This window comes from Ornithodoros turicata, chromosome 1 (genome assembly GCF_037126465.1).
Source record: "Ornithodoros turicata isolate Travis chromosome 1, ASM3712646v1, whole genome shotgun sequence".
NCBI classification, from domain to species: Eukaryota; Metazoa; Arthropoda; class Arachnida; order Ixodida; family Argasidae; genus Ornithodoros; species Ornithodoros turicata.
Window position 1 is genome coordinate 191,457,835 of NC_088201.1, and position 27,236 is coordinate 191,485,070.

General features: G+C 46.6%; 1 protein-coding gene across 7 annotated transcripts in view; it reads left to right on the top strand.

Annotated features, from left to right (window-relative positions):
- Window positions 1-27,236, top strand: part of LOC135378889 (atlastin-3-like) — a 191,258-nt gene that overhangs the window by 138,791 nt on the left and 25,231 nt on the right. For all 7 annotated transcript variants that reach the window (XR_010418606.1, XR_010418607.1, XR_010418608.1 and 4 more), the window contains exons 5-14: window positions 263-325; window positions 394-450; window positions 4,721-4,783; window positions 6,322-6,512; window positions 6,868-7,183; window positions 10,619-10,922; window positions 22,025-22,152; window positions 23,552-23,608; window positions 24,681-24,752; window positions 25,130-25,276. Coding sequence is in view for 4 of the 7 variants with exons in the window: in XM_064612050.1 (XP_064468120.1) it covers window positions 263-325; window positions 394-450; window positions 4,721-4,783; window positions 6,322-6,512; window positions 6,868-7,183; window positions 10,619-10,922; window positions 22,025-22,152; window positions 23,552-23,608; window positions 24,681-24,752; window positions 25,130-25,276 (1,398 nt within the window). In the remaining 3 variants the exon portion in view is untranslated. The remainder of the gene's footprint in view (window positions 1-262; window positions 326-393; window positions 451-4,720; window positions 4,784-6,321; window positions 6,513-6,867; window positions 7,184-10,618; window positions 10,923-22,024; window positions 22,153-23,551; window positions 23,609-24,680; window positions 24,753-25,129; window positions 25,277-27,236) is intronic.

Here is a 27,236-nt window from a genome sequence, read left to right on the forward strand (position 1 = left end):
CCTCTCACTCCTCCTCAACTACGCGATTTGTGAAAGAAACCGCCCTCCCCTCACCCAGAGTGAGGTCCGTATCCGCTCTCGGCCTGAATGCGGCTCATTTCTATCCCTCGGCGCTCGGAAACATTGTTCCGGTTGGCAAATGGTCAGGCTCAACCAACAACGACGCCTTGGTTATTCTAATTGCGTTTACATTGGGACGCATTCATAGATTAATCGTGCCAGTTAAGCAGGCACATAATTAGTGAATGTTTGTCTGTTGCAGATGATTGAGTGTTACTACAAAGACTATCGCATGACTCTCAGTAGAGCTCTGAAGGAACCAGAGGTGAGTCTGTGGAGATCAGTATATATGTTGTGACGTGTGTCGTAAGCTATTCATGTCTAATGTTACAGTTAAAAGATGGTGTGGCAGAACCAGGTGGGGAGCAACTTTCGGAGGAATTCGAAAAGGTACGGTTGAAAGAGACACGTTCATTTCGTGGCCTCTTCATCAATTTCTGGTCCGGATGTACCTCCGTCACGCACCAGAGACTTACAATCCTCGTCTTCCTCGTTTCAGCGTGTGGAGCGAGTTGAGCGGCAGCGCACGCGTCGAGATTTGGGAGCGGTTTTTTTTTCTAAGAAAAATATTGCACACAGAAAAAACAAAAAGTTTGTGTTCGGGGAGAGGGTGGGGTGTTTTCTCTTTTCTTTCTGTGCGCATCATTATTGGAGTAGCAGAATTCGTCGGGTGAGGAATTAAATTTCTCCCTTTTTCGTTTTGCACCTGATCTCAAACTCAACCTTTTTGTGGTTGTTGTCAAGTATTCTCCTCCTATAATGCCTCAGAGACAGAAAGTATTTGAGGTGACCCTTTTAATATACGACTTTGTTCGATGGCCATTGTTTTCAATGGGTATTGAAAACTGTACCGCACGGCAGGGAGTATTACACTCTCTCAGTTAGCTGTCGTTCCAAATGATATTGGTCTCGCTATTGGTTTTCCTTTTCTTTCCCTTTTTGTTTTTTGAGAGTGGGAGTACTTTCCTGCCTCTTTCCTTTTTTTTACTTTGGTGTTAGCGCCGCGAAGCAACTGTGGTAAAAGAGGACGGATGGAGAGAGGACAGCAGGAAGGAGTGGGGAACAAGGGGTCAGTATGCGTCCTGGGCCGACTTCAGGGGGAACTCTGTCGACATTCGTCTGGAAAGTCTTCGGAAAATCCAGGGAAAACCTCAGACAACACAGCCGGTGGTACGATTCGAACCCGCCACCTCACAGTCAGCACGACACCAACGACCGAGAAGCCCTAACCCACTCGGCCATGCCGCTGGTCTTTCCATTTATGATGACGATGATAGAAAGTTATGCCTTTTGCTGTCTCCTAGATCGGGAGTGATATAGATATCACGCTACGCGATGATTGGCCTTGAGGGTGCGTTGAGGGTGAGGGGGAAGTTCTGTTTTGAAATTTACAGGGTTAGCCAAGATAAAGTACAGTGCTTGTAAAGTAGATGGAACGACTAAAGAGACCGTTTGTGAGCGAAACTACGCCTTGAAAGATGTATTATGCCCTAAAAAGTTACATAAGAATGCACTTCTTTGTGGGAATGTTGTATACATGAAAAGAACATATGCCGTATTAACATTTTCAGAAACCGCTGCCATATCCGCTTCCGCCTTCAATTGGAATCAAATAGCATTCCGACCTTTGTCTGGCAGATCTTTCCTTCTAATAAATGTATATCCCCCTCCACTTTCTCCCACTTCACTCTCCCCTGAGCAACGTGCCGACAGGTCTAGGCAGGCAGAAGGCTTGTCTACCCAACGTTACCCTTCCTCACCGCCCCCCCCCCCCATGCGAAAAAAAAAAGGATTTTCCACTGCTAAAGCATCATAGCGTAATACGACATTAACAATGTGTAGGAAGTGGCGTTTTTTAATGTTGGATAATTTACGGGAACAATCCTAGAAGCTGAGCATTTTTTAGATGTTTTCCTTTCTTCTTTTTTTTTTAGGTTTCGATACGCTGTTGCGAGAGTTCCGGCGTCTGTCGCGCCAGATAGTCACTAAATAAGCTTCGCTTCAGAGTATCGACACTGAGATCCAAGCGAGAGCAGGAGCGCCATCTTGTTTCCGCACCACACCGGTACTATCCCCAGTTGAGGACCAAAAACAGGTGCCATAATGCTCCCTGTGGGATAGAGAAGCGTGTATGATTGTCGTGCGATAATCCATGTATTGTCCACCAGAGTGTCCCGAGGATGTCGAGGTGAGCTAAAGGCCGTCAACCTCGATTAGCTGCTTCGAAGAGAAATGATCATTTCACCCGCGCACGATAGATGGCATCGTGTGCTAAAGTGCGCGTGCTACCGTAACGCGGAAACAAGATGGCGCATGCTCGTTCTTGGAACTCAGTGTCCAAATAAGCTTCGCTTCAGTGTCGATACACTGAAGCGAAGCTTATTTAGTGACTCTAGTGGCAGAGTTATTAGTTACGAAGCAAAAGGGATACCTAGGGTTCAGATTTCCTAGAGTTTCAATTTGCGGGAAAATAGGGGGGGGGGTCTGCCATGGTTTCCAAGAACTAGTAATTTGGAGTTTTCCGGACTTTTAACATGACCCCCGAAAAGCTTAAAATTTACCAGCAACAGAAAACGAAATAGTATGTACACATTCCCCGATATTCGTCAAATGTCTGATTCTAAATCTGAGTCCAAAAACGAGCAACCCTGGAGTTGGCCAGCTCGCGACACCTTAAAATTTTTCGACGCGGCAAGGTCTTGTGTTGATTTCATCTCGCGTCGCCTCTTCGAGACTTCTACTTTGAAAACGACGGATGTCCTGTTGACGAGTGAGGGAGAGGGGGAAAGGTCCCAAATCATGCTGCTCCTCTGCACTTGGGATCAAGTTCACTGTACGGATTATCAAGGAGGGTAATTAGCACGGGACACTTTATTACGCAGTTATATAGAATTTACCATTCAGTGTACCTGATTACCACTCAGTGAGTGAGTCGAATTTAGAAATTTTTCGGGTACCTCAGTACTGCAAAATTTCGAAGTTTGCTTCAGGTATCATGGGACACGATGAAAGCCTCCAGCCCTCCACCTTCCAGCCTCAGAACACCAGTTATCTCATGTTCAATCATGGGACACCCTGGTGATACGCGTGATCGGTTATCTGATACACTTGACTGGACATAAATGTGTAAATAAAACATCTAGGGTTCCCCGTTCTCGGCATTTGCCGAAAAATACCCGCCGCCTATTTTTATTATTTTTTTAAATTTCGGCTTGTTCCGAAAACCTCTGAATAACGCTCTTGCATATGGTGCTACATGCCGAAAATGCCCGTACACGATTGCAGTTTTCTTCTCCAGACGCATCACATTTTCGTTTTTCCGTCACCTCGCTTCTAGGTGGAATCTGTGAGTGCTTACCCCGTGGAGCCGCTGGCATCTACGTGAGGGAAAAACCTTCCTCTACAACACTTTTGTCAGTGGGTCAATCGGGTTCAAGTACACGTGGAACCCTCCAACAAGCGAAAGGAAATTATTTCCGTTCTCAATGTCCTCGTTCTAAGGTTCCCCCTTATAGTCCTTCTCCCGAGTGATTATATCTCCCGATTTGTCGCAGCTATTTCTGACGCAAACGTTTTAAAATGCCGAAAATACTCAAATTTGACAAAACATATAAATGCCGAAAGCTCCCGCCGAATCTACCCGGGTATAAATGTCGAAAACGCGGAACCGTAAAGATAACTCAGAGGCGGACACCAGCAATAAAAACGTATTTATACAATTACGAGGTATCTCATCATTATCATCAACGTTGCAGAACAAGGCCCACTTTCATGAGCATCCGAAGAGTTCCCTCCGAAACGTCGCTGTCTTCCTAGAATTACTAGCCATTAGCATTTTGGAGTTTTCCTCAACAGATAACGAACGTCTTACTTTCTTCTAACCTTCGTCGCCTGCTTCGTTTATTCATCGTCGAGATGCCACTCTTTGACTGTCATTGCCTAGATGTCATTGCTAAACTGTGATGGTTCTATTTAAAATGGGCTCTCTTGATGAAACGACTTCCTTCGCTCCATCGACCCGGCGGTGGAGTTCTCCCCACCACGACGTCTCCAAAGACCACAAGAGACACTCCTCCTCCGACTGCGCCTCAACTTGGCATACACGCCACCGGTCCAGCGCATGATGGGGAGGCAGATCTCGGCCCTCTGCGATGCTTGCGAAGTGGTTGCGGACACATCACACCTCCTGCTGACCTGCCCCAAGTGCACCAACCATCGCGATACCCTTTTCCGCTGCCTCGAACGTTTCGGGCACAACCAGCTCACGCTGGCCGCACTTCTTGGCCCTGTGCCTCAGCACCAACAGTGGGCCGTCACAACTGCTTTACTGCACTTCCTGAAGTGCACTGGCCTGGCCTCTAAGCTCTGAGCTGCGCGCTCCAGGAGCCTCACCTTCGTTTTCTTTCTTCTTTTTTTTTTCTCATCTCTTTCTTCTTTCTTCGTTGCTATTTTTTTTCCTTCCCTTCTTTCTTTTCGTTTTTGTTTTTCCTTCTTTTTACGGAGACTCACCTTTTCCTCTTCGTCCTTTCCTTTCTATTTTATTCTTCGTTTTCTTTTGATTTTTTTTAATGGAATAGCATGCCGACCTTGGTCTGGCAGACCTTTCCTTTCAATAAATATATATTCCCCCCCCCCCCCCCCTATGCTTGTGTGCACGCAGATATCGTATTTTGGCAAGGCGAAACGAAAAGTCGTCGAGGGGCTGTCTGCTGCCAAAGACGCGGTAAGTTAATTGCTCCATTTCTGTGCTGCGATGTTTTGCCGTCGCGCTGGAGATATATCCCCCAGAAGAAAATCGGTTCGTACACTCTTAAAAATTAACTTCAGCACATAGTACGCGCCTAGCCGTGACACTTACGCTGTTCATAATTGTCACAAAAAGGCGTATGCCTCCCGTTTTCAACAAATCAGTGCAGATAATGATATCATTCGAAATAGTGGTTGGCTAAGAGCACGCTATGCAGTGAAGTCCATTTCTAGGAGTGTACGAGAAGCTGCCACGTAGGAATTTTGAGCTGTGCGTAAAAACAGCTAGCACGAGCCGGAAAGGAGGAAAGCGGTCCCATGGAGGAAGCATACGACCCGTGTGCTTTGCTTCTGTCTGGGTTGGGTGGTAAACAGTTTTCAACGTGCTCCTCCGGCTAGACGGCGCTGCGCTTTAACATGGCTACGCCCGCAAGGAGACGGTGTAATAGGTCCGCAACCCTGGATGAGAGAAACATAACGTTTTGATGTGCGTGGTTAGTACACGTAAATCAACATTTACAACATTATTTCTTCAAAAGTCCTCTGCCCTGTCTTTCTACTTCCTCTTCGTCTACTCGTCTTCTTCGTCGAATAGATCCGGAGTTGAAGTTGAGTGTCCCACAAAGCCTTCCTCTCCCGGCGCTGTAACCTATTCATCGATTAAACGTGCTGTACGGGCGTCAGTTTCTTCACAAAATTGGGGGATCCTACTCTTCGGACTGCTTAACGTGCGCCGTTGCGGAGGATACCGTTATCCATTGTAGTAGATATGCTTTGCCAACGTCCCTCATTGAAGACCATTCTCGGCCGACCGAACGGTATACCTTTTGACATTTTAAAGGTGCTAGGTATGTGTGCCTGCAGTAAAAGGGATGCAGCTCTGACTGCGCTTGTAAATTTTATTGCACACTGTTCTCTGGAATCCCTCTATTAGGCTTTGTGCACTGTTGGTGTGTGATGTTGTGATCGTTGTTGCTGTAGTGTATATCCTTGGTGTTGTTATTGCTCTATGGTTGATGATGCGCATTGTATGTAATTGTGACCTCGCGACTACGCTTTCGTGGGTGCGTGTGTTACGACACGTCGCTGTTCTTTCTCTCTTTCTCTTTTGTTGTTGCATTTGTTTTTCTTTTTTTAGTTGCCCAATCGGTCGGGTGCCGAATTCAATCTCTCCGTATCCCTTATGGAAAAATATCTGTCCTTGCTATAGAAATTCTATAGGAATAAGTCCAACGAGTCAATAGACATCATATTGGAGTTCTATAGATTTTCTATAGAAAATCATTTGGAATTGCTTTGAACAACTAATGGTTATCTGGGACAGAGTTCCTTTTGACATTTATCCAGAAGATTTCAAGCATTTTTGCTCTGGACTTCCTTTATCCACTATTTATCATCTTCAAATCTTTCGAAATAGTTTCACAACCCCTTTGACATGCTCAACGCGTCGATAGACATGGTAGAAAATATGTAACTATGCGCATTTGATCACGTCGCTGCTGCGTTACCTTCTAGATAATGCACTCGAAGCCACAGCCGCTGCAGGTAATCGTGCCTTCAGACATCGAAGAGAACCAGTACCTGCTCAAGCGCGAAGTATTTGAGAACAAAGCGTGGAAAGAGGTTGAGCACCTGCCCGTGGTTGTCGTGTCGGTCGCTGGTGTCTTCCGTACTGGAAAGTCCTTCCTTCTCGACTACTTGATCAGGTAGGCTTTTTTTTCTCTCGTTGTTTTGAAAACTGAGAGCCCCATCAGATGGGAAGGTTGTGCCGTTTGCTCGCAGATATTTGCGGGTACGCGTCGTCAGCGTCCTCCAGAAGCAACTGTTTGCGCTAGGGGAGGTTGGTTTTGTGCGCCGTTGGGGCCGTCACTGCTGACCCGTCATAAGCGTAATCATTTTTTGTACATATTTTTCCCCATCCACGATCATTTATCATTCATTGCCTCTCATTTGTTAATAGGCGCATTTTGCATCGTCCTGTATCGTTGATCTTGTGTGTGTGTTGTGCTTGTTGTATAGTACCCACGTGAAATTCGTTCAGTAAATCTCTCCCACACACAGATATTTGGAACACATCGAGAGCCATGGGAACGCAGAGAACTGGATGGGAGATCCCAACCAGCCGCTGGATGGCTTCTCTTGGAAGTATGGACGGAAGAAGCACACACGTGGCATATTATTCTGGGAGAAAATTTTCAAAGTGAACACCCCGTCCGGCACCGTGGCTGTCGTCTTGATGGATACTGAAGGGAGTTGCGACAACACCTCTACCCTGGCGGCCAACACGACACTGTTTTCTCTCAGCATGCTCCTGAGTTCAGTGCTCATCTACAACGTCATGAAAAACCTCAACCAAAGCATTGTGGAAAACTTACAGGTGAGATAGTTAAAGCCGTAATGCTTTCTTAACTTGCGTCATTCGAGACACAAGAGAGACCAGACGGTATTAGGTTCTAAAGTTTTGCGCACTCATATGAGTTCACGCAACGAGTAACTGTTAGAACACTGAGGACTGTACACGAGGTGGTTTTTGCTAGAGTCACTATATAGGGGTACAGAGCAGGGTTGCGGAATGGGATCACCCATTCCATACCAACTTAATTCCTTTCAATTCCTCGGAATGAAAAGGTATGGCCAATTCCCACTCCTGGAATAGCTGTGCAACCCCATTCCATTCATCGATTTCCATCAATAAAAGAAAAGGGACCGGTAACCGTGCTGGGTAGCGCAGCTAGCAGTGCTATAGAGGAGACTCACATTACCCATCACGGAAAAAGCAAAAAGACAAGGTTATTTCGTTCTTGACCGTGTGGCAGCCAGACCAGTTCATTCCAATTTCATTCCGCCTGCCAAAAAAAAAAAAAAAAAAGAAAAGATGCCTAATTCCATTCTATTCCTAGGACAGTTTTCGCCATTCCATTCCAATTCCATTCCGTGCTGTGCTAAATCTGGAAATCATTCCAACCCCGGAGTAGCAACTCCGCAATCCTGGTACAGAGTATCGCATTCCTTTTCAGCGCTGGTGCCGGCGATTGCACCGATCGTGTCACGTGGTTCCTCCTTCGAAGAACCGGTCGCCCATGTTGAGTCACCTTCATGCAAAACCGGTTTCCTGGGTTGCGAGCGCGTTGTTCTCCACCGGGAAGGGCGAGTTGGCGTCCTATTGCTAGGGGACGCCGCCGTGCCTGAGTCGCCGGCGTGGCTCAGTGTCGCTGCTCTGCTCCACAGGGGTGGCACAAACCCGCCATTCTTGTAAGTACCCACAAGCGGGTGCTTTTGACAAAACTGACATCTTGTCCTGGCCGCACGTCATGGAAAACGTCATTTTGAGGTCATGTGGCTTTGTTTACACGTCGTCACATCTTTGGAAGTCGTCGACAGTACGAGGCCTTATGTGCAAAACTGCGCATTTTACTGTGAGATTATCGGATAAAAATAATTACCGTGATCGAAAGACGTCCAAAACGTCGCGCAGAAACAACAACCGCATTGTTTACAAACGGTTTGGCTGCCGATCACGGGCGCCCCCATCTTTAAGGTCACGTGTGCGTTCACGTCTGCGGTGACGTGCGACCAGGACCTGTCCACAATGCATTGCGTTCGCCCAGCACGCTTTCGTCTATGGAGCAAGGCACTGGATGGCACCCCTGTGCTCTGCTCACTATTTAGTGACTCTAGTCCTTGCGCCATGCTAATAATAATTGGAAGTAGATTTTCACGTAAGGTGAGTCCGCCCACGTTTGTGTGGCGACATGCTGCACGTGTCGCAGGGTAGGACTGCAGATAATTTCGACCACCAGGGGTTCTTTTGACGTGCGTCGGAAATCTCCGACACACGGTGCTGGAAGCAACGCTTCATTGCTAATATCCTCTGCCGGGATTGAACCCGCTATCTTGAGCTCAGCAAGACAACACATTACCGACCGAGCTACCGAGGCCGGCACGCAATGTTAAAGGGGCATTAGACTGGTATCAATGGTGCGTCTTTTTTTTTTTGTGTGTGTGTGTGTGTGTGTGGCATTGTGTTGCGCTGCCGAAAGTTCCAAAATATTGGTCCTGAAATGTACCGAACGTCTACAAACCGACAAAACAAACACAACATACTCTTTCGCGACTTGAATTTGAATTTTTCATATGCGCTAACTTATTGCAGTAACGTATCGAAGCAACGTGTACCGCACATGCGGCTGTTGTTGTATATTATTTGAGAGCAATCCAACGAGACACCACCACGTAGATAGAGAAGGCCTGTTTACTCGTCGCCGTGACGTAATATCTAGGAGTCAGCCAATGAGGATCGTGTTCGGTTGGCAATGGCTCGTCTCCAAGGCTGCGACCGCTGAAAGCACGTTCGGGATAGGCTACGGCCGTTGAGAACACGATCCTCATTCGTTGACTACTAGTAGTTTCGTCACGGCCACGATTAAGCAGGCATTCTCTATCTGGGTAGTGTTGTCTGTGCGCGTCTGATGGCGAATTCGGGTGGTCATTTCGAGGCAACTTCTTTCCGAGAACCCCGCGCAGTCATATTCGCTTGGTCAAAGCGCAACAATGCCGCATGTTCGCGTGGCGCTTTCTGAGCGCCAGGAATTTGCCAGTTAACACTTTTTTCGTCCGGCCTCACGACTGGGCAGCAGGTTGCACAACAGTGTCCGGTGTCGTCACATCCACACTTGAAGTCTGGCGAGGGACCGCCGCACGTCGAAGTTCGCGTGACTAGCAGACGACCAAACCCGCAAACGAGCGACTGTGATGCCCCTAGCGTGACGACTAGAAGCGCTAGATTCCTGGCACTCGCGTTCGGCTGCCAACGGTCACGTGATCCAGTGCGGGCGCCATGCTAGCAATTTCCGAGCGCTAGCCCGTGTTGCCACGAAATGACCAGCCGTATTCGCGATGAGTACACATTGCTTGCTAGTCTGCTTCATCTTTTTCTCGTCTGATCGTTGAGTTCCAAGGGCGGATGGGTTGCAGTCCCAGAGCAAGTATGGCTGCTCTGTCTCGAACAATTCTGTTCTACCGCCAGAGTCCCTGTCTTCGAATGGCAGTTCTTGCGTGGCCTTGGGGCCAAGGACGCTCCCCGAAGCAATGCCGACTGCTTCGCCAAAACCGGCAGATTCGGTAGGAACTCTCACGTCATGTGGTTTGTGCTTCCGGTTCCTGCCGCTTGCCTGCCTTCGATTTCCCTAACGTTTCGGAAGCTCCCGCCGCAAAGGTGTTGCACTGTTCTTATATCCGGTCAGAGCTGCGTCTGGCCATGCGCGAGCATGTGCTCCAGATTGTGCTCCGAGCATGTGCTCCAGAGTGCTCCAGATTTGCAAATTGGAATTCAACGTATGTTTTCAGCGCTTTTAGTAGTTGACAGTCTCGTATGTCACAAACCCCCTCCGTTTTGATTCGAAAAAAGTAAACTTGAGTCCGAGATGGCTGTCATTGTGGAGCTTCATCATATCTGCCCCTTTCCCCAACTTGAATAGACGAGTTCAGAAAATCCCAGTATTCTTTGCACACGCATTGCATCCTGTGCAATTGCTGAGCCGGGGAACGAGGAATAATCCTTCACATTTCGCTTTCGCTGGCCTTGGCACGTCGTGGACAATCGACCGGTAGGGGAGACATCGCAACAGTTTAGAGGCCACCCGTTTCTTTCGTATTAGTAAACTCCCACAGTTCGAAGCGACGCTAAGGGCTCTGGGATTTTCTAAACTCGTCTATTGGATTACTCTTCGTTTGATACGAACGTTTCCTTACCTTTCAAACACCATGTCAGTAGTAAGACAATGCTGTTGAACGTATATCTTCACCCGTGCAGTTTTGCGCCAACTACGCCAGCATGATCAAGAACATGGAAGGCCGTGAAAACGACCAAAGCAACCAAGCCTTTCAAAAGCTACTCTTTCTTGTCCGTGACTGGGATTTCGCCGATGACATTCCGTACGGTCTGGACGTCGAGCGCAAAGTAGTTCACGACTGGCTCTATTTCGATGAAGAGGTGGATGCTAAGGTGAACGAGATGCGAGCTAATGTGACGGCCAACATCACAGACATGGACTGCTTTTTAATGCCGTTCCCGGGGAAGAAACTCAGATCTGCAAGCTTCGACGGAAGAGTCAGCGGTAAGTGGAACAAAACTACCTATGATGCGACACAAACGTGTTATAGAAGACCAACTTCAGGCTCACCATCAGCTGATGGTGAAGACACTAAATGGGTACCGAAACCAGTACATGTGCAATCTCAGAAAATTGATATATTCGTTAGCCTGAGCCCTCAGTACCGTTACGCGATAATTCTCGTACCCTTACCCCTATGCCATACCCTTACCCCAGTACCCTTAGGCCGTAATTCGCCAAACCCTTACGTCAGTATCCAGCACCCTTACGGTATAGTTCTCGTCATAACTGTACCCACAGCTGCTTAGCAAATTTAAGTTTAAAACTCGGGCAACACTGTGTCTAAGTTGTCACCAACTGTGCACCGCTCGTCAAGCGCGGAGCGGAATTTTACATTGCATTTGTACAACCAGGGTCGGTAACCGGAAATAATAGCGTTTTCGATTCCGTTTGCAGATGATTTTCGGTTGCGGTTTACGTTACAGTAAGATAATTTTGTTCCTGTTTCCGAGCTACTCTCGATGTCGGCTTCGATTTCTGTTTCCTTGAGATCGTTCCGTATCGCTCTCGGCATTGCAGTGTTCACCGTGTCGGCACCACAATCTTGCAGCAACACGATGTCAGTAGAGGGACAGTACTATTGTAAAGAGACACTGAAGACGTTAATGACGATTAAAGACGTCCGCGATTTATTACATTAACATAAATTAAATTACATATAGAAAGACGGAGAAGGAGTATTACGTTAAGTGAATTCGGGTTCCGTTTCTGTTTCCACCCTTGAACTTGGTTTCCGTTTCGGGTTCTGATCGTACTTCCTAGAACGGTTTGTGAACGTTTTGGCGGATGACCAATCATAAGGGGAAGTGTCATCAGAACATGATCACCTGATTGGTTCGTAGAAAAACCGTTCGTTAGAAAGCGCTACTTAAGAGTTCTCAAAGGTTCGCACTACACGCTCTGTAGTTTGTCCGAGCTAGTCTTACAAGCTGAGTTGCATGCCACAGATGCGAACTCCAGAATAGGGACAACAAGCGATTTGTATAGAACAAGCGGGCAAGAGGGACACTTGAAACTGCTAGGCAACCTTAAAAATTCCTTCAAGAACCGAGTAGGCTTTTTTTGACGGTGCCAGCGACATGAGGATTAAACGTAAGTCTGCTATCAAGAACGACACCAAGATCCCGAGGCGAAACCACAGGAGGTAACACTACTCCATCAGTGTGGCATGTGAACGCCATGGGCGACGTTGTTTTCGTGGAGGTCAACACCTTTGTTTTTAGTGAGTTCAGTGGTAGGCTGAATGAAAGTAATGTAGAGGCAATGCTATGAGCTCGATAGCGAGAACGTGATAGGGAGAACGTGATAGAGAGGACGAAATGACAGCAAGATTCAGCTGTAGTGTTTTTGGAGTGGTGCGGATAATTTGTGTACTACGCACAAATACACGTATGTAATATACAGACATACGCGTATCGTAGCATTCAGGAAAAATATTAAATTTTACTGTTAGTCTGGTTTTTTGATGACGTCTGCTGGCGAATCCAATCATTCTTTAGCAATCTTTTCATTTTCCCGTATCACAGGTAACGATGTCAGTGAACCATACCTAGATACCAGTTGTTGTCTCCGTTTATAGGTCTGGTGACGCTTTTTTTTATAGCAGTATACTGAACCTAAGCTTTTCGGAGACAATCCTTGGGACACTCAACCTTCAAATGAAACAAAGATTTGGCTTAGGCGCGGTTTGACCAACGCTGGTTAACTTTGAACCGAGATCAAGCGTTACTAAAACGTGCAGTTAACGCTCAATTCTTTTTTTGTAGACGCTAGTTGGTGACGTGATGAATGTTTCAGTAATAATAACTGCCTTTTGTGAGGCAGAGTTAAGAGTTGAATTCAAGTTAAGGGACCGGTGATCTCGGTTCAAGTGTTAATCGGCCTTAGATGGGTAGAAATTCAGCGAACCGGAAATTGAAAAGGAATTGCCTCAGGACGAGAATCGCCGATATTTCCAACGGAGGCTGTTCTTGTTCTGTCTTTGGCTTAGTCATTCTTTTTAAACATATAATTCTAATTCCCGAATAGATGTTACCGAGGGAGTCCTTGTGCGCCTGGACGGTAGGGACAGTGCAGTAGATCTTTGTATTTTCTTTATATTTTCGGACAGCGCGCTGTTTTATGGGTGCCAGACTGCTGTTACATATATTCTATAAGGAAGATATATGACTGATATGCTCGTAATTTATTTCGTTGCTTCAATGCGAAATTTTTGCTTTCACATCCAATGTCGCCGAGTAGCTTTAGTACCCGTGTGTTTCATATGGCTATCCAACTTTAGATCGTTTCTAATAATGACACCCAAGTATTTATACGTAATACTCAACATTCTTCACTAGCATACGCCTTTAGTCTATTTTCAAAATACCCGCGTATTTTTTGCCGTCTGGCAGTATATAGTTTGATCAGATCTAATTATCATCTACCATTGTAGGCACTGAGTTATGTTATGAAGAAACGGCCCTCATTTTTTGCATGGTCAGAAACCGATTTGACTGACGAGTAACTAGACATTCATATGGAAACAGTAATTTATTCTATGGACTACCCTACACTACATCGTAGCAATGGTCAGGAACATCTTTATGACACTGTTCAACTGAATCGGCAATAGACTGTCAAATACCAAAGTTATTGTGGTGAAACACGAACATTTTCTGCTTACTGAGGACCCTGAAATGTATCTGGGTGCCCCGCGCAAGCGACATGGTAACGTGTTGAATGAAGCGGCATTCGATGAAATGGCGTTCGATGAAACGGCGTTGTGTCTCTGTCCATATACCACCGCCTCAAGCTCAAGCAGATGATACCTCCCACATTGATACACCAGCTTGCTTGCATGTTAAAGGGACCATGAAAGGATATTTGACAAGCCCACTATCATTTTTCATTTGTTCCCCTGTACTAAAGCATTCACTCAGTGAAATATGAAGTTACAAATGGTTCAAATACCGAAGATATTCTATATTAACCACGGGTATTTTTGACTGATAGCTGCGTCCCTGTTGTACTGAATACGGTTAAAGTCGATGTGTGTACTAGAGCCCTGCACGTGCCGACTTTTCCTGGCCCGATCCGGCCCGGGTGCATCGAAAAATGGCTCGGGCCGACCCGGGCCCAGACCTTCATATTTTTATGCGGCTCAGCCCGGCCCGGTCCGGCCCGGTGACTCGGCGAGTAGATCCCGGCCTAGTATTTCCAGCCGTGATATACGCGTTTCTGGCGCTTATCAAACAAATTTATAAGAAGAGATGGCAACGCCACAAACATAGTGCTGGCGGTTTAACACTGTAATAGCACGAGACCAAATTAAATCCAGAACGCACGCGGGCATGTGCGTTATCGTTATACCGTTCGTGTTGTGTCTGTCCCTTCGTGCTCCCTAGTCTCGGGGTTTTTACATTATGCATCATCTTCACCAGCTCGCTTGCTTCCTAGCCATTTTTCCATTATCGTTACACTGTCGGGTTTTTGCGGAGGTAGAGGATGCTGTCGACAATCTCCTTCCCCCTGTCCCTACCCATCTCACCAAGCTTTGCCAACGTGATTGTGAAATACGTGAGGAGTGAGGAGCAATGTGAAGTTGCTTTGAGAATGTTCTAGAGGGTCGAATCATACGCATAATGCAGTGTCTTTGCTTGTCTTTGCAAATACAGGGTGTTTGCTCTGACGTGGTCAGAAATTTTATTTAAAGCGAGCCATAAAAGAGAAACGAGCGCTACTTTTCAGCTACCTAACTAAGAAACAGGCGCTACTAGTGAAGCAGTACCTTTTCTTTGTCTGCAGTTTCTTACTCAAGTAGCAGAAAAGGACCACTTGCTTTCCTTTATCGCTCGCTTTAAATATAATTTCTGGACACCTTAGAGTAAACACCCTGTATATGCACAGGAATGACGCAAGCGCGTGATGATATGAACTAATAGTCCTCCATTGTGTGGAATTAGCTGCGCGACCCGGCCGAGTCTGACTCTCGGAAACATGTTTGTCGGGCCAGGCCCGGCCTGCGGTGCCGGCGTAATTTGTCGGCCCGGGATCGGCCCGGCCCGAAGCACACAGCCAATAACAAGCCCGGCCTGGCCCGCGGGTCGGGTCGGGCCTGGGCCGGGTGGCGGTCGGGGGCCCGGGTCCGTGCAGGGCTTAGTGTGTACGATAGTGAGGGATCATGAGAACGGTTTCCTGCAGAGTACTAGGAATTCGCGAAAATCATTTCATGGTCCCTTTAATGCTCTGCTCAGTGTTAAACTACGTCACCTGCTGCTTGTTTGCCGTTTTCAGCTAAGAGATGGAGGGTGTGCTGGACGATATTATGATCAGAGAACGCCACGCCGTATTTTCAGTGTTCGCTCTCGTGCGATTGGACGAATGAAGATGATGATGATACGGTGCCTGCATACTAGCTCCCTGTGTGTAAACAGAGGGCGCTAGTACTCAAGTAACCTATATTTGGTAATATTTTGAAGATATTTTCTCTCGGCATCTCACGACTGTGTTCATCACTACGATGTGGTGAGTTGCTCAGCACCGTGTGAGAGGAGCCTATTTTCTGTAGCTTAGGTAGTTGCTGAACGAAGTCATAGCGTAGTGTAAATCGACCCCAACTTCAGCCGCCGAAAGCAGCACGGTCGTGATTGGTGGACTCTTAAAGGGAGACTCCGGGACAATCCGAATAAAGTATAACGGCGTTGTAAATAAATTCCATATACATTCTTCCGAAATAAGAAATAAAGTTCGTTTGGCTGTCTGAGACTCGTTTGTTGCCAAAAGTGCTGGGAAGCTCAAAACGAAACCGAAACTTCTGAAGCTTTCCTCTCCTTCCTTTTGTACGCTGCGTGACGCCACCGGTAGTCTCGTGTGGGCCACCGGCTGTTTTCCGGGCACGCGCTTGACGGCTGCTTCGTGCCATATGGATCACCAGTCATTCGCTTCCTCGATTTCGTTCTAAAATATTCGCCAGCGATAAAAAGCAAAACCAACAGGAAGCCGTACACGAGAAATACCGACGAGGTAAAGCCCAGTGTTGCTGAACTGCTTTTCCATGGAGGAGGGCCCAATCGCTCGAAGGAAAAAGAAAAAAAACTTTTTCTAATTATCTGTGCCACTTTGGGATGATAAATTTTATTAACTAATATATTATACGGTACCGCTTCATGTCGCACTGCTATCACAACATGTTTTTGGTGCGGAGTCTCCCTTTAAGTGTTACGTCACGTCGTTCATGCGACCAGGCCTTGTCTCTGGATGATGTTGCCCTTCTCTGGTGGAGATGCCGGCCGTGATGTCGATTTTCTGTTGTCCCCTTGTGTGTAAATCGTATTTAATCGCAGGTTCACATCGGCGCAAATAACCGGCTTTTACGCTTACCTGAGGTAATTTACCCGAGCCTGGTGTCAGCACACCTTTAACTGATTTCGCATATCCTAGCTTGCATCTATAACACAAAGAAACACTCGTTACCTGTGCATGCATTGCTCCATAGCGTACCAGCCACATGGGTGACATAAATCCGCCATTTTTGTAACTACTCTCAAAGGGGTGCTTTTTGCAAAATCGCCACCTTGTCCTGGTCACACGTCATAAAAACGTCATTTGAGATCACGTGACTTTGTTTACATGTCATTTTACTGCTTACAGACATATTCCTGTCGCCATAAGGCCGAGAGATAAACGTATTTTACCAGCGTAAACTATGCGGTGCTTCTTCCGCGACGTGGTAGCCCATTCCACCTTAGTTTAAGTAGATCGCCTCGGCTCAGTGTGTCTTAACGCGCGATTTTCATCACATTTTTGGAACAAGTTTATTGGGAGATGATGGACGGGGATTGTCATCGACGGGGGCGACATAGTCTACCCCATCGCTGGTGTTGATGCGGGGAATGAAATAATGAGCCCCTTCACAATAAGGATCAAGGTCCTATGGTATTCGGAAAGGTGAAGAGAGCTTTGGGGGGAGAGCTTTGGTGGGCAGGATGTGGCCAGGGACCAAGCAATTTTGTGAGAGAGAGGGGCGAGAGTCCAGCTCGTTAAGGGATTTTTTTATTTTTATTTATGTGAATACCTCAAATGCCCGCGAGGGGCGTTACATGAGGGGGGTGTGAACTAATAATACAACAAGCACTATCACATAATGAATATATTAATATAACTAGTACGCGAGGTTACATATGTGAAGTAACACACAAACAAAATAATACAAGTAAATGAGACACACTTTATAATTCAAAAAAAGAACACAACTGTCTGCGAAATGCAGAAACATCGGAGATGGTGGCAATGGATTGGGGAAGGTCATTCCAAATGTCAATAGCATGTGGAAAGAAGGAATTGAGAAACTGGGATGAACGACAAGGGATATGCTCAACTTTGCATGTGTGATCAGTCCGGGCGGAGATGTAGTGTGCTGGTGCAATGAAAGAGGGTCGGATGGCTTGATTGATGTAAAACTTGTGAAAGAGACACAAACAAAAGTATCTTCTACGGAGTGCAAGAGGGGGAAGATCGATGGATGACTTTAACAAGGTAATACTAGACGGATATGAGTAGTTGGACAAAATAAAACGGGTTGCACGATTTTGAATGGGCTCGAGAAGATCCGTAAGAGTTGATTGGTAGGGATCCCATATGCTGCAGGCATACTCTAATTTGGGCCTAATTAGGGTTAGGTAAGCAAGACGTTTGACGTCCGGGGGAGCAGGCCTAAGGTTACGACGTATGAAGCGAAGTTTACGATTTGCATCCCTTACAATGGTATGAACGTGATCTGACCAGGAAAGATTTGATGAGAAATGAAGCCCTAAATACCTGTAGTTATCAGAAGTGTTGACAACCGACTCGTCAATGTGGTATTGATAGGTGAGGGGGGACCTAGAGCGAGAAAATGAAACATGGCAGCACTTGGAAGCATTTAAGGGGAGACGCCAAAAGGAACACCAGTTGGAAATTGACGCAAGGTCTTGCTGAAGCGTTATTTGATCTGAACGGGATTTAATAGCACGGTATAATACGCAGTCATCGGCGAAGAGCCTGATGCAGGATGAGATGGAGTGCGGGAGGTCATTTATAAATATAAGAAATAGAAGAGGACCAAGAACAGAACCTTGGGGTACACCTGAAGAAACAGGGAGGAAGGCCGAAGAGGAGTTGTTTACAATGGTTGTTTGAGCTCTGTTAGAAAGGTAACTCACGATCCAGTTAAAGACGTCGGAATGTAGGTTAAGGAGCGAAAGTTTGTGTACGAGACCTGAATGTGACACAGAATCAAATGCTTTTTTAAAATCAAGAAAGACTGCATCTGTTTGGACTCCGCAATCCATATTGGAGAGGATATCAAAGGTGAATAGGGAGAGCTGTGTTTCGCATGAAAAGCCCTTACGAAAACCATGTTGTTGAGCAAAAAAGAAATTGTTGCCTTCGAGGTGAGACGAGATAGCTGAGTAAATTACGTGTTCGATAATTTTGCACGGAATACTAGTTAGGGAAATGGGACGATAATTGAGGGGAGATGCCGTATCGCCACCTTTGAAAAAGGGGACGACCTTGCCCTGTCGCCAGTCGTGGGGCACGTGCCCCTGTTCAAGTGATTGCGTGAAGATGAAGGTCAGGAACATGGACGAGGGTTCTTTGGTATTTTTAAGTACCTTAGAGTTGATGGAATCAAGTCCACAAGAGTGTGATAATTTCATGTTCTCAATTACCTGAAGTATCCCGGGCTGGGAGACCACAATTTTGGGCATAGGAGTGAAAGCGCCGGTGGATGTGAGAGCACGGGGGAAACTTTGACGGTCGTCATGCGTAAACACACTGACAAAAGCTTCGTTAAAGACAGTCGCACAGTCGGCGTCACACATTGCTGATCCGTCGGGGTTAGTCAGGCGGATGGGATCACGCGCCGGTGGATTAATAATTTTCCAAAATTTGCGAGGGTTGTTAGATAACATAGAGGTAAGCTCCGTGGAATAAAACTTGCGCTTTGCATGGCGAATAGCCCTTAAGTACTCGGTCGAACACTCGTGATATTTTGAGTACGCGGACTCAGTACCAGTTCGTCTGGCTTGCCGGTAGAGGCGCTTTTTCTTATTGCGGAGCTTCCTTAGGTCATTTGAATACCAAGGAGCGCACGTAGATGGTTTTATTACAACTGATGGGACGTGTCTGTCAATCAGCTCATTAAGTTTATTTCGAAAGAGGATCCAATTTTCCTCAACAGAACGTTCACCACCACCGACCATGAATGATGGAAAGTAAGAAAGTAGCTCGTGGTTTATTGCCACAAAGTCAGCCCTGTCATAGAGGCTTATTGTTTTACGAGCGGCTTGTCTAATAGGGGCGCATAAGCGAAGCGGCAGATGAATAGCTTTGTGGTCACTAATATGCAATGGGAATGATATTGGTCCGGTGATAGAAGGGTCATTGACAAGTATCAAGTCGAGAATTGATGCACTTGAGGACGAAGTACGTGTAGGTTCAGAAATTAGTTGTGTTAAACCAAGAGTAGAACAAACATCGGCGAAATCAAATTCCTCACGCGAAGACCCAGTAGGGATGTTCCAGTTGATACCCGGATAATTGAAATCTCCCGTGATACACATCTTAGCATTAGGATGTCGTGTGATAAGTGTCAACAGTGCATCAGTGAACAAAGGTACAAAACCAACAGAGTCTGGTGGCCTATAAAAAACGCCTAAAAGTAAGTCAACATATGCGAGCTTTAGTTTAACCCATAACATTTCTAAAGGAGACTCGACATGAACTGGTGAACACTGGACGCCCTGCCTTACGCCGATAAGGACGCCGCCACCACGACGACTTGCACGATCGCAACGATAGACATCAAAGTTTGGATGCAAGCAAGTAATTTCATTGTTACAAATAGCGGAGGTCAACCACGTTTCCGTAAGAAGTAGGACATCACATGAGCAATCATCTATAACACTTGAAACGATATCTTGTTTATTCAGTATACTTCGCACGTTAGCAAGAATAACAGATAACTGTTGTCGGGGTGGTGGCGACGGCGGACGTGTTTGCGTGACATTGCTCTCAGTTTGCTATATTGGTACTTCCTGTACGCAATTGGCACAATGATCAAAGACAAAACACTTTCCAGCGGCGTACAGCTTGTTAAAGCGGAGTTTGAAAGGGTGACCAAGAGTTCGCCCGTGCTCAACGAGCTTACTTCTAGAGCGCCTTGTAGCTAACGAATAATCTTGACTAACAGAAACACCAGTTTCACGAAAGGCACTGCTCTTTGAGATTATATTATCTTTAACCTTAGTTGAGACCAATTTCACAATGACTGGGCGGTTTTTCCCAGGTGTGTATTTACCCAGATGATGTGCGCGTTCGATCTCGTGCGAGGCGACGTCTACCTTAAGGTGCAACGAACACGTAGAGGTTATCAGCCTTTCAGACTCCGCCCATGTCTCGGTTGACGAGTCACTGAGCCCAAAGAATATTAAATTGTTGCGACGCGAGCGGTCCTCGAGGTCTGTCAGACGAGATGATACATTGTTGACCGTAGTGGATAGGGCAGATACTGAGGTGCTAACAGCTGCTACTTCACATGACAGGCCACGAAGTTTAGTTAGCTCGGTTTCAATACCCGCAACTTTATCGGTGAGTGACCGAAGGGAGAGCTCAGTAACTTTTTGGTTTTCCTGAATCTTGTGTAACTCCCGAAGTACGTTGGACTGACTTTCCTGTATGCCTGTTAGGGCAGACATTACGTCGTCCTGAGATCTGAGCATTGGGGGGCCAGGGTTAAGTTCAATGTCTCCTGACAGGGCGAGAAGTCTACTGACATAAATAATGCACAATGCAAGCAAACATAGCGCCTCCGAAAGCCTGGGCACGGCACCGCCACAAGATAAATACCATTGCTGCGAAACGAAGAGGTACCACCGAGGTAACTAACCTGCAGCGCAAGAAAGGGTGAGTGCTTGATTCCTTGAGCGATGCCGTGCCCCGACTGAAGGCTGGCGTTCCGGTCCTTTTGAAGAAGTGAGATGGGTTCCGACCAATGTTGACAGGTGGCAGATGTCGAAATCGCCGTACTTGACTTGATCAGACGATGATCCCCAACTCTGCCATCACGTGGAATAGTTATTGGAAATGCTGGTATGAAGCGTGATGATTCCGATAAGCTTGACACAACAAGCAGAACCTGCAGCGCAAGAAAGGGTGAGTGCTTCATTCCTTGAGCGATGCCGTGCCCCGACTGAAGGCTGGCGTTCCGGTCCTTTTGAAGAAGTGAGATGGGTTCCGACCAATGTTGACAGGTGGCAGATGTCGAAATCGCCGTACTTGACTTGATCAGACGAAGATCCCCAACTCTGCCATCACGTGGAACAGTTGTTGGAAATGCTGGTATGAAGCGTGATGATTCCGATAAGCTTGACACAACAAGCAGAACCTACAGCGCAAGAAAGGGTGAGTGCTTCATTCCTTGAGCGATGCCGTGCCCCCTGCAGATCTGGGGGAGTACGGTTCTGGAGCAGTATCTGGATCTGGAGAGTACGGTTCTGGAAGGTTGGTAGTGTGGGCAATGAAGAAGAATGTGCTCTAGATCTTCTACAGCACCGCAGTGACAGCATTGGGGAGATTCAACTTGCCTCAAGGGGTAACACCACTGTGCTGTCTGAATGCATTGAATGCATTTTTGGAAGTCGTGAATAGTACAAGGCCTTATGTACAAAACTGCACATTTTACCGCAAGATTATCGGATAAGAATAATTGCTGTAGTCCAAGGACTACAGTAATACCTGACTGCTACGTACAGGACTACTATACAAGACTACTACGTAGAAACAACAAACGAGCTGTTTAGAAGTGGTGTGGCCGCCGATGACGGCGCGGCCATCTTTAAGGTCACGTGTGCGTTGACGTTTGCTGTGACGTACGACCAGGACCTGTCCAGGATGCGTTGCGTTCGCCCTGCACGCTTTCGTCTATGGAGCAATACATTGGATGACAGCGCTGTGGCAGCAGCAGTGTTACCATTTGCCTGTGTTGCGCGGCGTAACTTTGACCATTCCTCTCGTACTTTCAGACTTGTCAGAAGAATTTAAGCACCACCTGACGGCACTTGCTCGTTTCCTTTTCTCCCCGAAAAACCTGGCACCGAAACTGGCCAACGGAGGAAAACTAACTTGCAAGGAATTCGCTGTTTTGTTGAAGGTAAGCCATATCGCGTTTGTAGCGGCGAATCTGGAAACCTAGCAGGATTCAATGACAGGAATGCACATTTTGCGTGCGAAATACCGAGAAACGCTGTCCGTTGGGGCCCGTGCACACATGCGGTGTGTCCCAGCTAACTTCGAACTACTTACTATATTCAAACTAGATTTCCATAATTCCACCAATGGTGACGCGATCTACGGCGGTGGGCCGACCTTATGAGGGCATCCTAAAATTCCTTGGTCGTCGTATTAATTAATTTGCGCTAGTTAACTTTTGAAGTATTAGAGATAGAGGCTGGGTTAAAACGTAACATTGGTAGATCTCGTTCTCCTGATCCCATTGCCGTTTTCAAAATCAAAGTTGGCCCAACCGTTGATCAGCAGTCATTTGCTGAAAAGCCGTGTGTTTTTTGTTCGTTTTTCGGCCGTATTTATTTATTTTTCGTTTACTTAAAGAAGGCGCATGCGGCAGGCCTCACTATTAAACTAAAGACGCGACGCCACATACAGGATATCCGAGGGATGGAATATTTCGAACACTCGAGATTGAAAGCCTCCCTAGAGCACCGGGTCTGTCTTCTTACATTCTGCGCAACGACAACTTTCTTTTTAAGGTGGTGAATGGGGAGTTTCTTCGGTTCATCGTCGGGATACTCTGCATACTGTACAGATATGTATCCCAGGGCTTGTAATCCTAATTTCTACTCTCTTTGGAGCCCTTCTGCACATCCCTAAATAGAAACATCCCCGAGAGTACGTCCCCGGTACCCCGGGCAGACGTCAGCTCTGTGGTGCGTCAGCCATCGCGTTTGTGACTAAGAACCGGTACACAGTTGTGCCCTCTCGGCAACGGTTTATTCAATAAAGCGGTTACGTCACCTTCAACCGGTTGCACGCTCGTGCTCGTCTCGTCACCGGCGGCACTGCATGTGCTCTGTTAGCTAGTGTCGAACCCCTCTGCTAATGTAGACCGTGCGGGAAGTTCCCCTGTGAGGGCCCAGTAGTGGCTGTGTAAGCGAGAGGCAAAACTCCGGACTGTACCGACACCTTGTGATGAATAACAGACTCGGAGCCGAAGTCAAGACGCAAATAACGATGTACGTTGGTTTACATCCAACATGACTGCACGTTAACAATCGACCACATGTCCTCTTGAAAACTAAAGGAGATCGTTTAAAGCATTTGAGATCCTTTTAAAGCAGAGTATCACCTTTATAAGACATGCCTATGAGACTTCAGCCGGAAACAGTGCAAATACACATTTGCCGTTGCTGAACTTAGCATGATGTCTGCATACAGGCATCGAAGGTCTAACTTCCAACATCGTTTCTCCCGTCATGTGAAGTCAGTGTATTCTACCGATGTAGACCTTGTAATTCCTTTTTTTTTTTTTTCAGACCTACTTCATGATATGCAAAGAAGGAAAATTGCCAGAAGTGCAGTCCGTGTATAACGTAAGTATGCATTACATACAGAGTGTTTCACCTAAAGTCATAAAAAATTCTAACTGGCTATGTACTCGCCGGAGGACTGTGCGATTTTCGGCAGGTTCCTTCTGGAAAGTTTTCCCGTCATCTGGGAAGGCTTTGGACAATTTTTAATGCAAGGAAATATATTTTTTTCAATGGAACTTTGAAAATTGCCAAGGGAACCCCACTTTTTTTTAAACACAGAAATATGAAGTCCTCCACGGATAACCACAGACTCAACAAAAAGTATGCACAGTATCGCAAGAGACATCATCGAAAAAATTACACTTTAGACCCTCCTGCTTGATTGTCGCAAAGAACAGCCCACGGAAAGTGCGCAGAGAGGAGGAAGTGTTCCCGCCTCTTTTTTTTTTACCTTTCTTTCTCCTGCTTTCACACTCTTCCACAGAAAAAAAAAATGACAAACAAGATTGTCGTCCGACGCCAAACATAGTAGTATCGGTTTCGTAGATGGCTCTCCGATGTAACTGTCCCATTAAGGAAAGATACGTCTTGAGAAGAGACTGTTTTCCAGTTAGGGTGGCATATACGCGAGCTAGTTGGGGGACGAACTCCATCATAATTGAAGCCTGAGTCTGGGCGAGATAAACATCCACACACAAGCCGAACAACCACACCAGCACCTCCTGTGCTCGTGTGTGTCGTTGTATGTGTTTTCCAGACTCAGGTTTCAAGCACAACGGAGAGTGTTTTTCTTCTAGAGAAGAACAGCTGAACATCGAAGTAAAATGCAAGCGATCTCGTGTATACTTGGCGTTTGCAACATGTCCCTGAGCTCTGGGAGAAGGATAAAAAACAAAACACGCACAAAAAAAGCCTGGAGAGCCTCGTCCTGTGCTGTTTGTATTTGTGCTTCGTCTTTTGTCCTTCCTCCAAGTTTAGGGACATGTTGCGAACGTCAAGACACGTCTCAGTTCGACATACCACTCTCGTCCAATGGTCTTGCCTTAATATTTCTTCACCGGTTTGGTGGCGCTTCCTCTCTCCTACTTCAGATGATGCACTTTATCAAGCACATCATCGTGTTCTGTTACAGGTAACTGCGTTCGTGCACAACAACAAGATACTGCGCGACATACAGAATGACTATGCATCATCCTTGCATGACGTAAGTGCTCCTTCATCTGTGAACTATATATACCTATCTTTGCGAAGCTTTGTCGGCTGCGAACGCTGATCCCAGTTTATTTGGACTGAGGAATCAATAAGGATGCCCTAGGTGCACCTGAAATAGCCACGCAAATATACTCTAAACTCTAAAAAAATCAATGCCTCTAACGCCTACAAAGGAAAGCATGATTCAAGAGTGGAGTTATTTCAATTAAACATTGACGTTCTCGTATACAGTGCGTTCAGTCTCGGCTCCCTATTAAATGACACCAAGGGCTGAGCAATACATGAATACGAGTGCAACGAAGACAGGACAACACGACACTGAGGACGCACTCACATCCAACTCACGTTTGACTGACTGACGCCTTGCAGGAGTTCCCAAAGGTATTGGAGAGTGGAGGAGGCCTAGAAGCACTGGAAGCGGTACACAGCTGTCTGAAATCAGAATGTATGTCAAAGCTGGAGAAAGCTCCGATTATGGAGAGGAACACGGAGGCTATTCAAGTGCAGCTTTCCGACGTGAGCCATGCTTGGTTATCCATATGTATTTTCCGATCATTTCAGAGTATGTCTGGTGAAAATGATGGAAAGTAAATTAGTTAAGTAAAAGTAATGGACAGACTCAGCACAATTGCTTTCCATCATGTTCACCAGGTACCGCTACTCGTATGTATGTATGTTTTTTTTTTTTGATTGCGTGTTAGCGCCGCGAAGCAACTGTGGCTATGAGCGGCGTACAGACGTGGACAGACGGAGAGAGGACAGCAGGAAGGAGTGGGGGACAGGGGGATTAGTATGCGTCCTGGGCCGACTATGTATGTATGTATGTATGTATGTATATATATATATATATATATATATATATATACGTATGTGTTTATGTGTGTGTGAAGAAATGTGGGAGAGAGTCTGATGAGAGTGAATGCGTGTCTTATAATTCAAATGAGGCTCCTACACAAGTCGTTGGGAAGCAGATGCCAGCATGGTAGAATTGGTCAAAGCGTTCGACCCGTGATCGAGAGATGCGGAGCTCAAATCCCGCCGTTTCTCTTGCTTTTTCGACGACTGCTATAGTTCGTCTTGTATTGGTTCGTCTTCATAAATCACGTGATCTCGCGCGTGCCCGCCTCAATGGCCTGTTATCATAGTGAGTTTTAGTAAAGCACTTTGCAACGTCTTGGTACGATACACAGTACGATAATCCGAAACAATACCACGATGCGCGAGACTGACGCTGTTGACGTTTTAGTACACCGTGGAAGAAGACTGTACAGCTAATTAACGTCTTAGTGCTCCGGCATGATCAATCCCGAGCCCAGAAACGTGAAGCCTTCCGATGTTAGGGTATTGAGGAGTTCTGTTATTGCGATCCAATTTGTTGCACCCACTAAAGGGATATCCGTAGGGACATCCAAGGGTATCCATAAAAATGGTACGGGAGTCCGCACCGCCATCTTGCCTCTCGCTTAGTTGCTCTCATTAGAGAGTTGCAGTACATCTTACGTTATCGTATGCTATCGCATTTGCGTACGCAAGGAATAGCGCTGGTGGTTCTGTGCACTGCACGAAGTTCTCTTTCTGTTATGGGCGTGCGCAGAGCAATCAACACTATCCCGTACGTACTCAAAGGGGATAGCGTACGATGTACTAAAACTCTCTAATTCCTTCTTCCTCTCCTCGGGGAGCCCCGCAGCCAGCGTGACGTCTCCGATAATACGGGACGCCATTCCTCGGAGAGATCCGTACCGGCGGTACGCTAGAGAAGCTCCACTAGTGTCGCGCATGCGCCATATGAGACCAACACCGTAGGAACAACAACAACTTTATTTTTGACTTTGGAGAGTGGGGAGGTTCATCGCCACAAGCGATACTTCCACAGTACATACACCGTAGGTCGTGTCGTGTCGTGTCGTGTCGGAGATACAAAAACGGTCTACTAAAAGTCTCTATTGTCTTAGCCGGATGAGTGTCGGTAATCTCTCGGTGCCTAATTCTCTGCGAGACCACTATTCGCGCCGCTTCCCCATGCTGTAAAAATGAGAATGCAGCTTGACATCCCTGGAATTTTTGGGAGATGTAAAATGGAGATCCTTGAAATAAGACGCATGAAGCTAGGTCACGCCTTCTTCAGTCTTATTTCCAGGGTCTCCATTTTACATCTACAAAGAATTGTATTGTATTCGTAATGGCACCGCCGGCCTAGATACCCATCAAAATAAACACCTACAAACCCGCGTATTCACCAGCCGACTTGAACCATTGGTTTAGTGACGTCGGGTTTAAATCGATCACGTGATCTCTTCGGCTATGAAGAGCGGTTGACCAAAGGGTGACCACAACGCATGCGCACTATTGACATTGGCACGAGATGGTCGAGGGGACGGAGAACGTAGCAGACGACAGGATTGTGAAGAGGAAGGCTCCCGTTTGTTTTTTGATTATGATGTTAACGGAAGAAAAGTTCAGGCGGCGCTGGCAC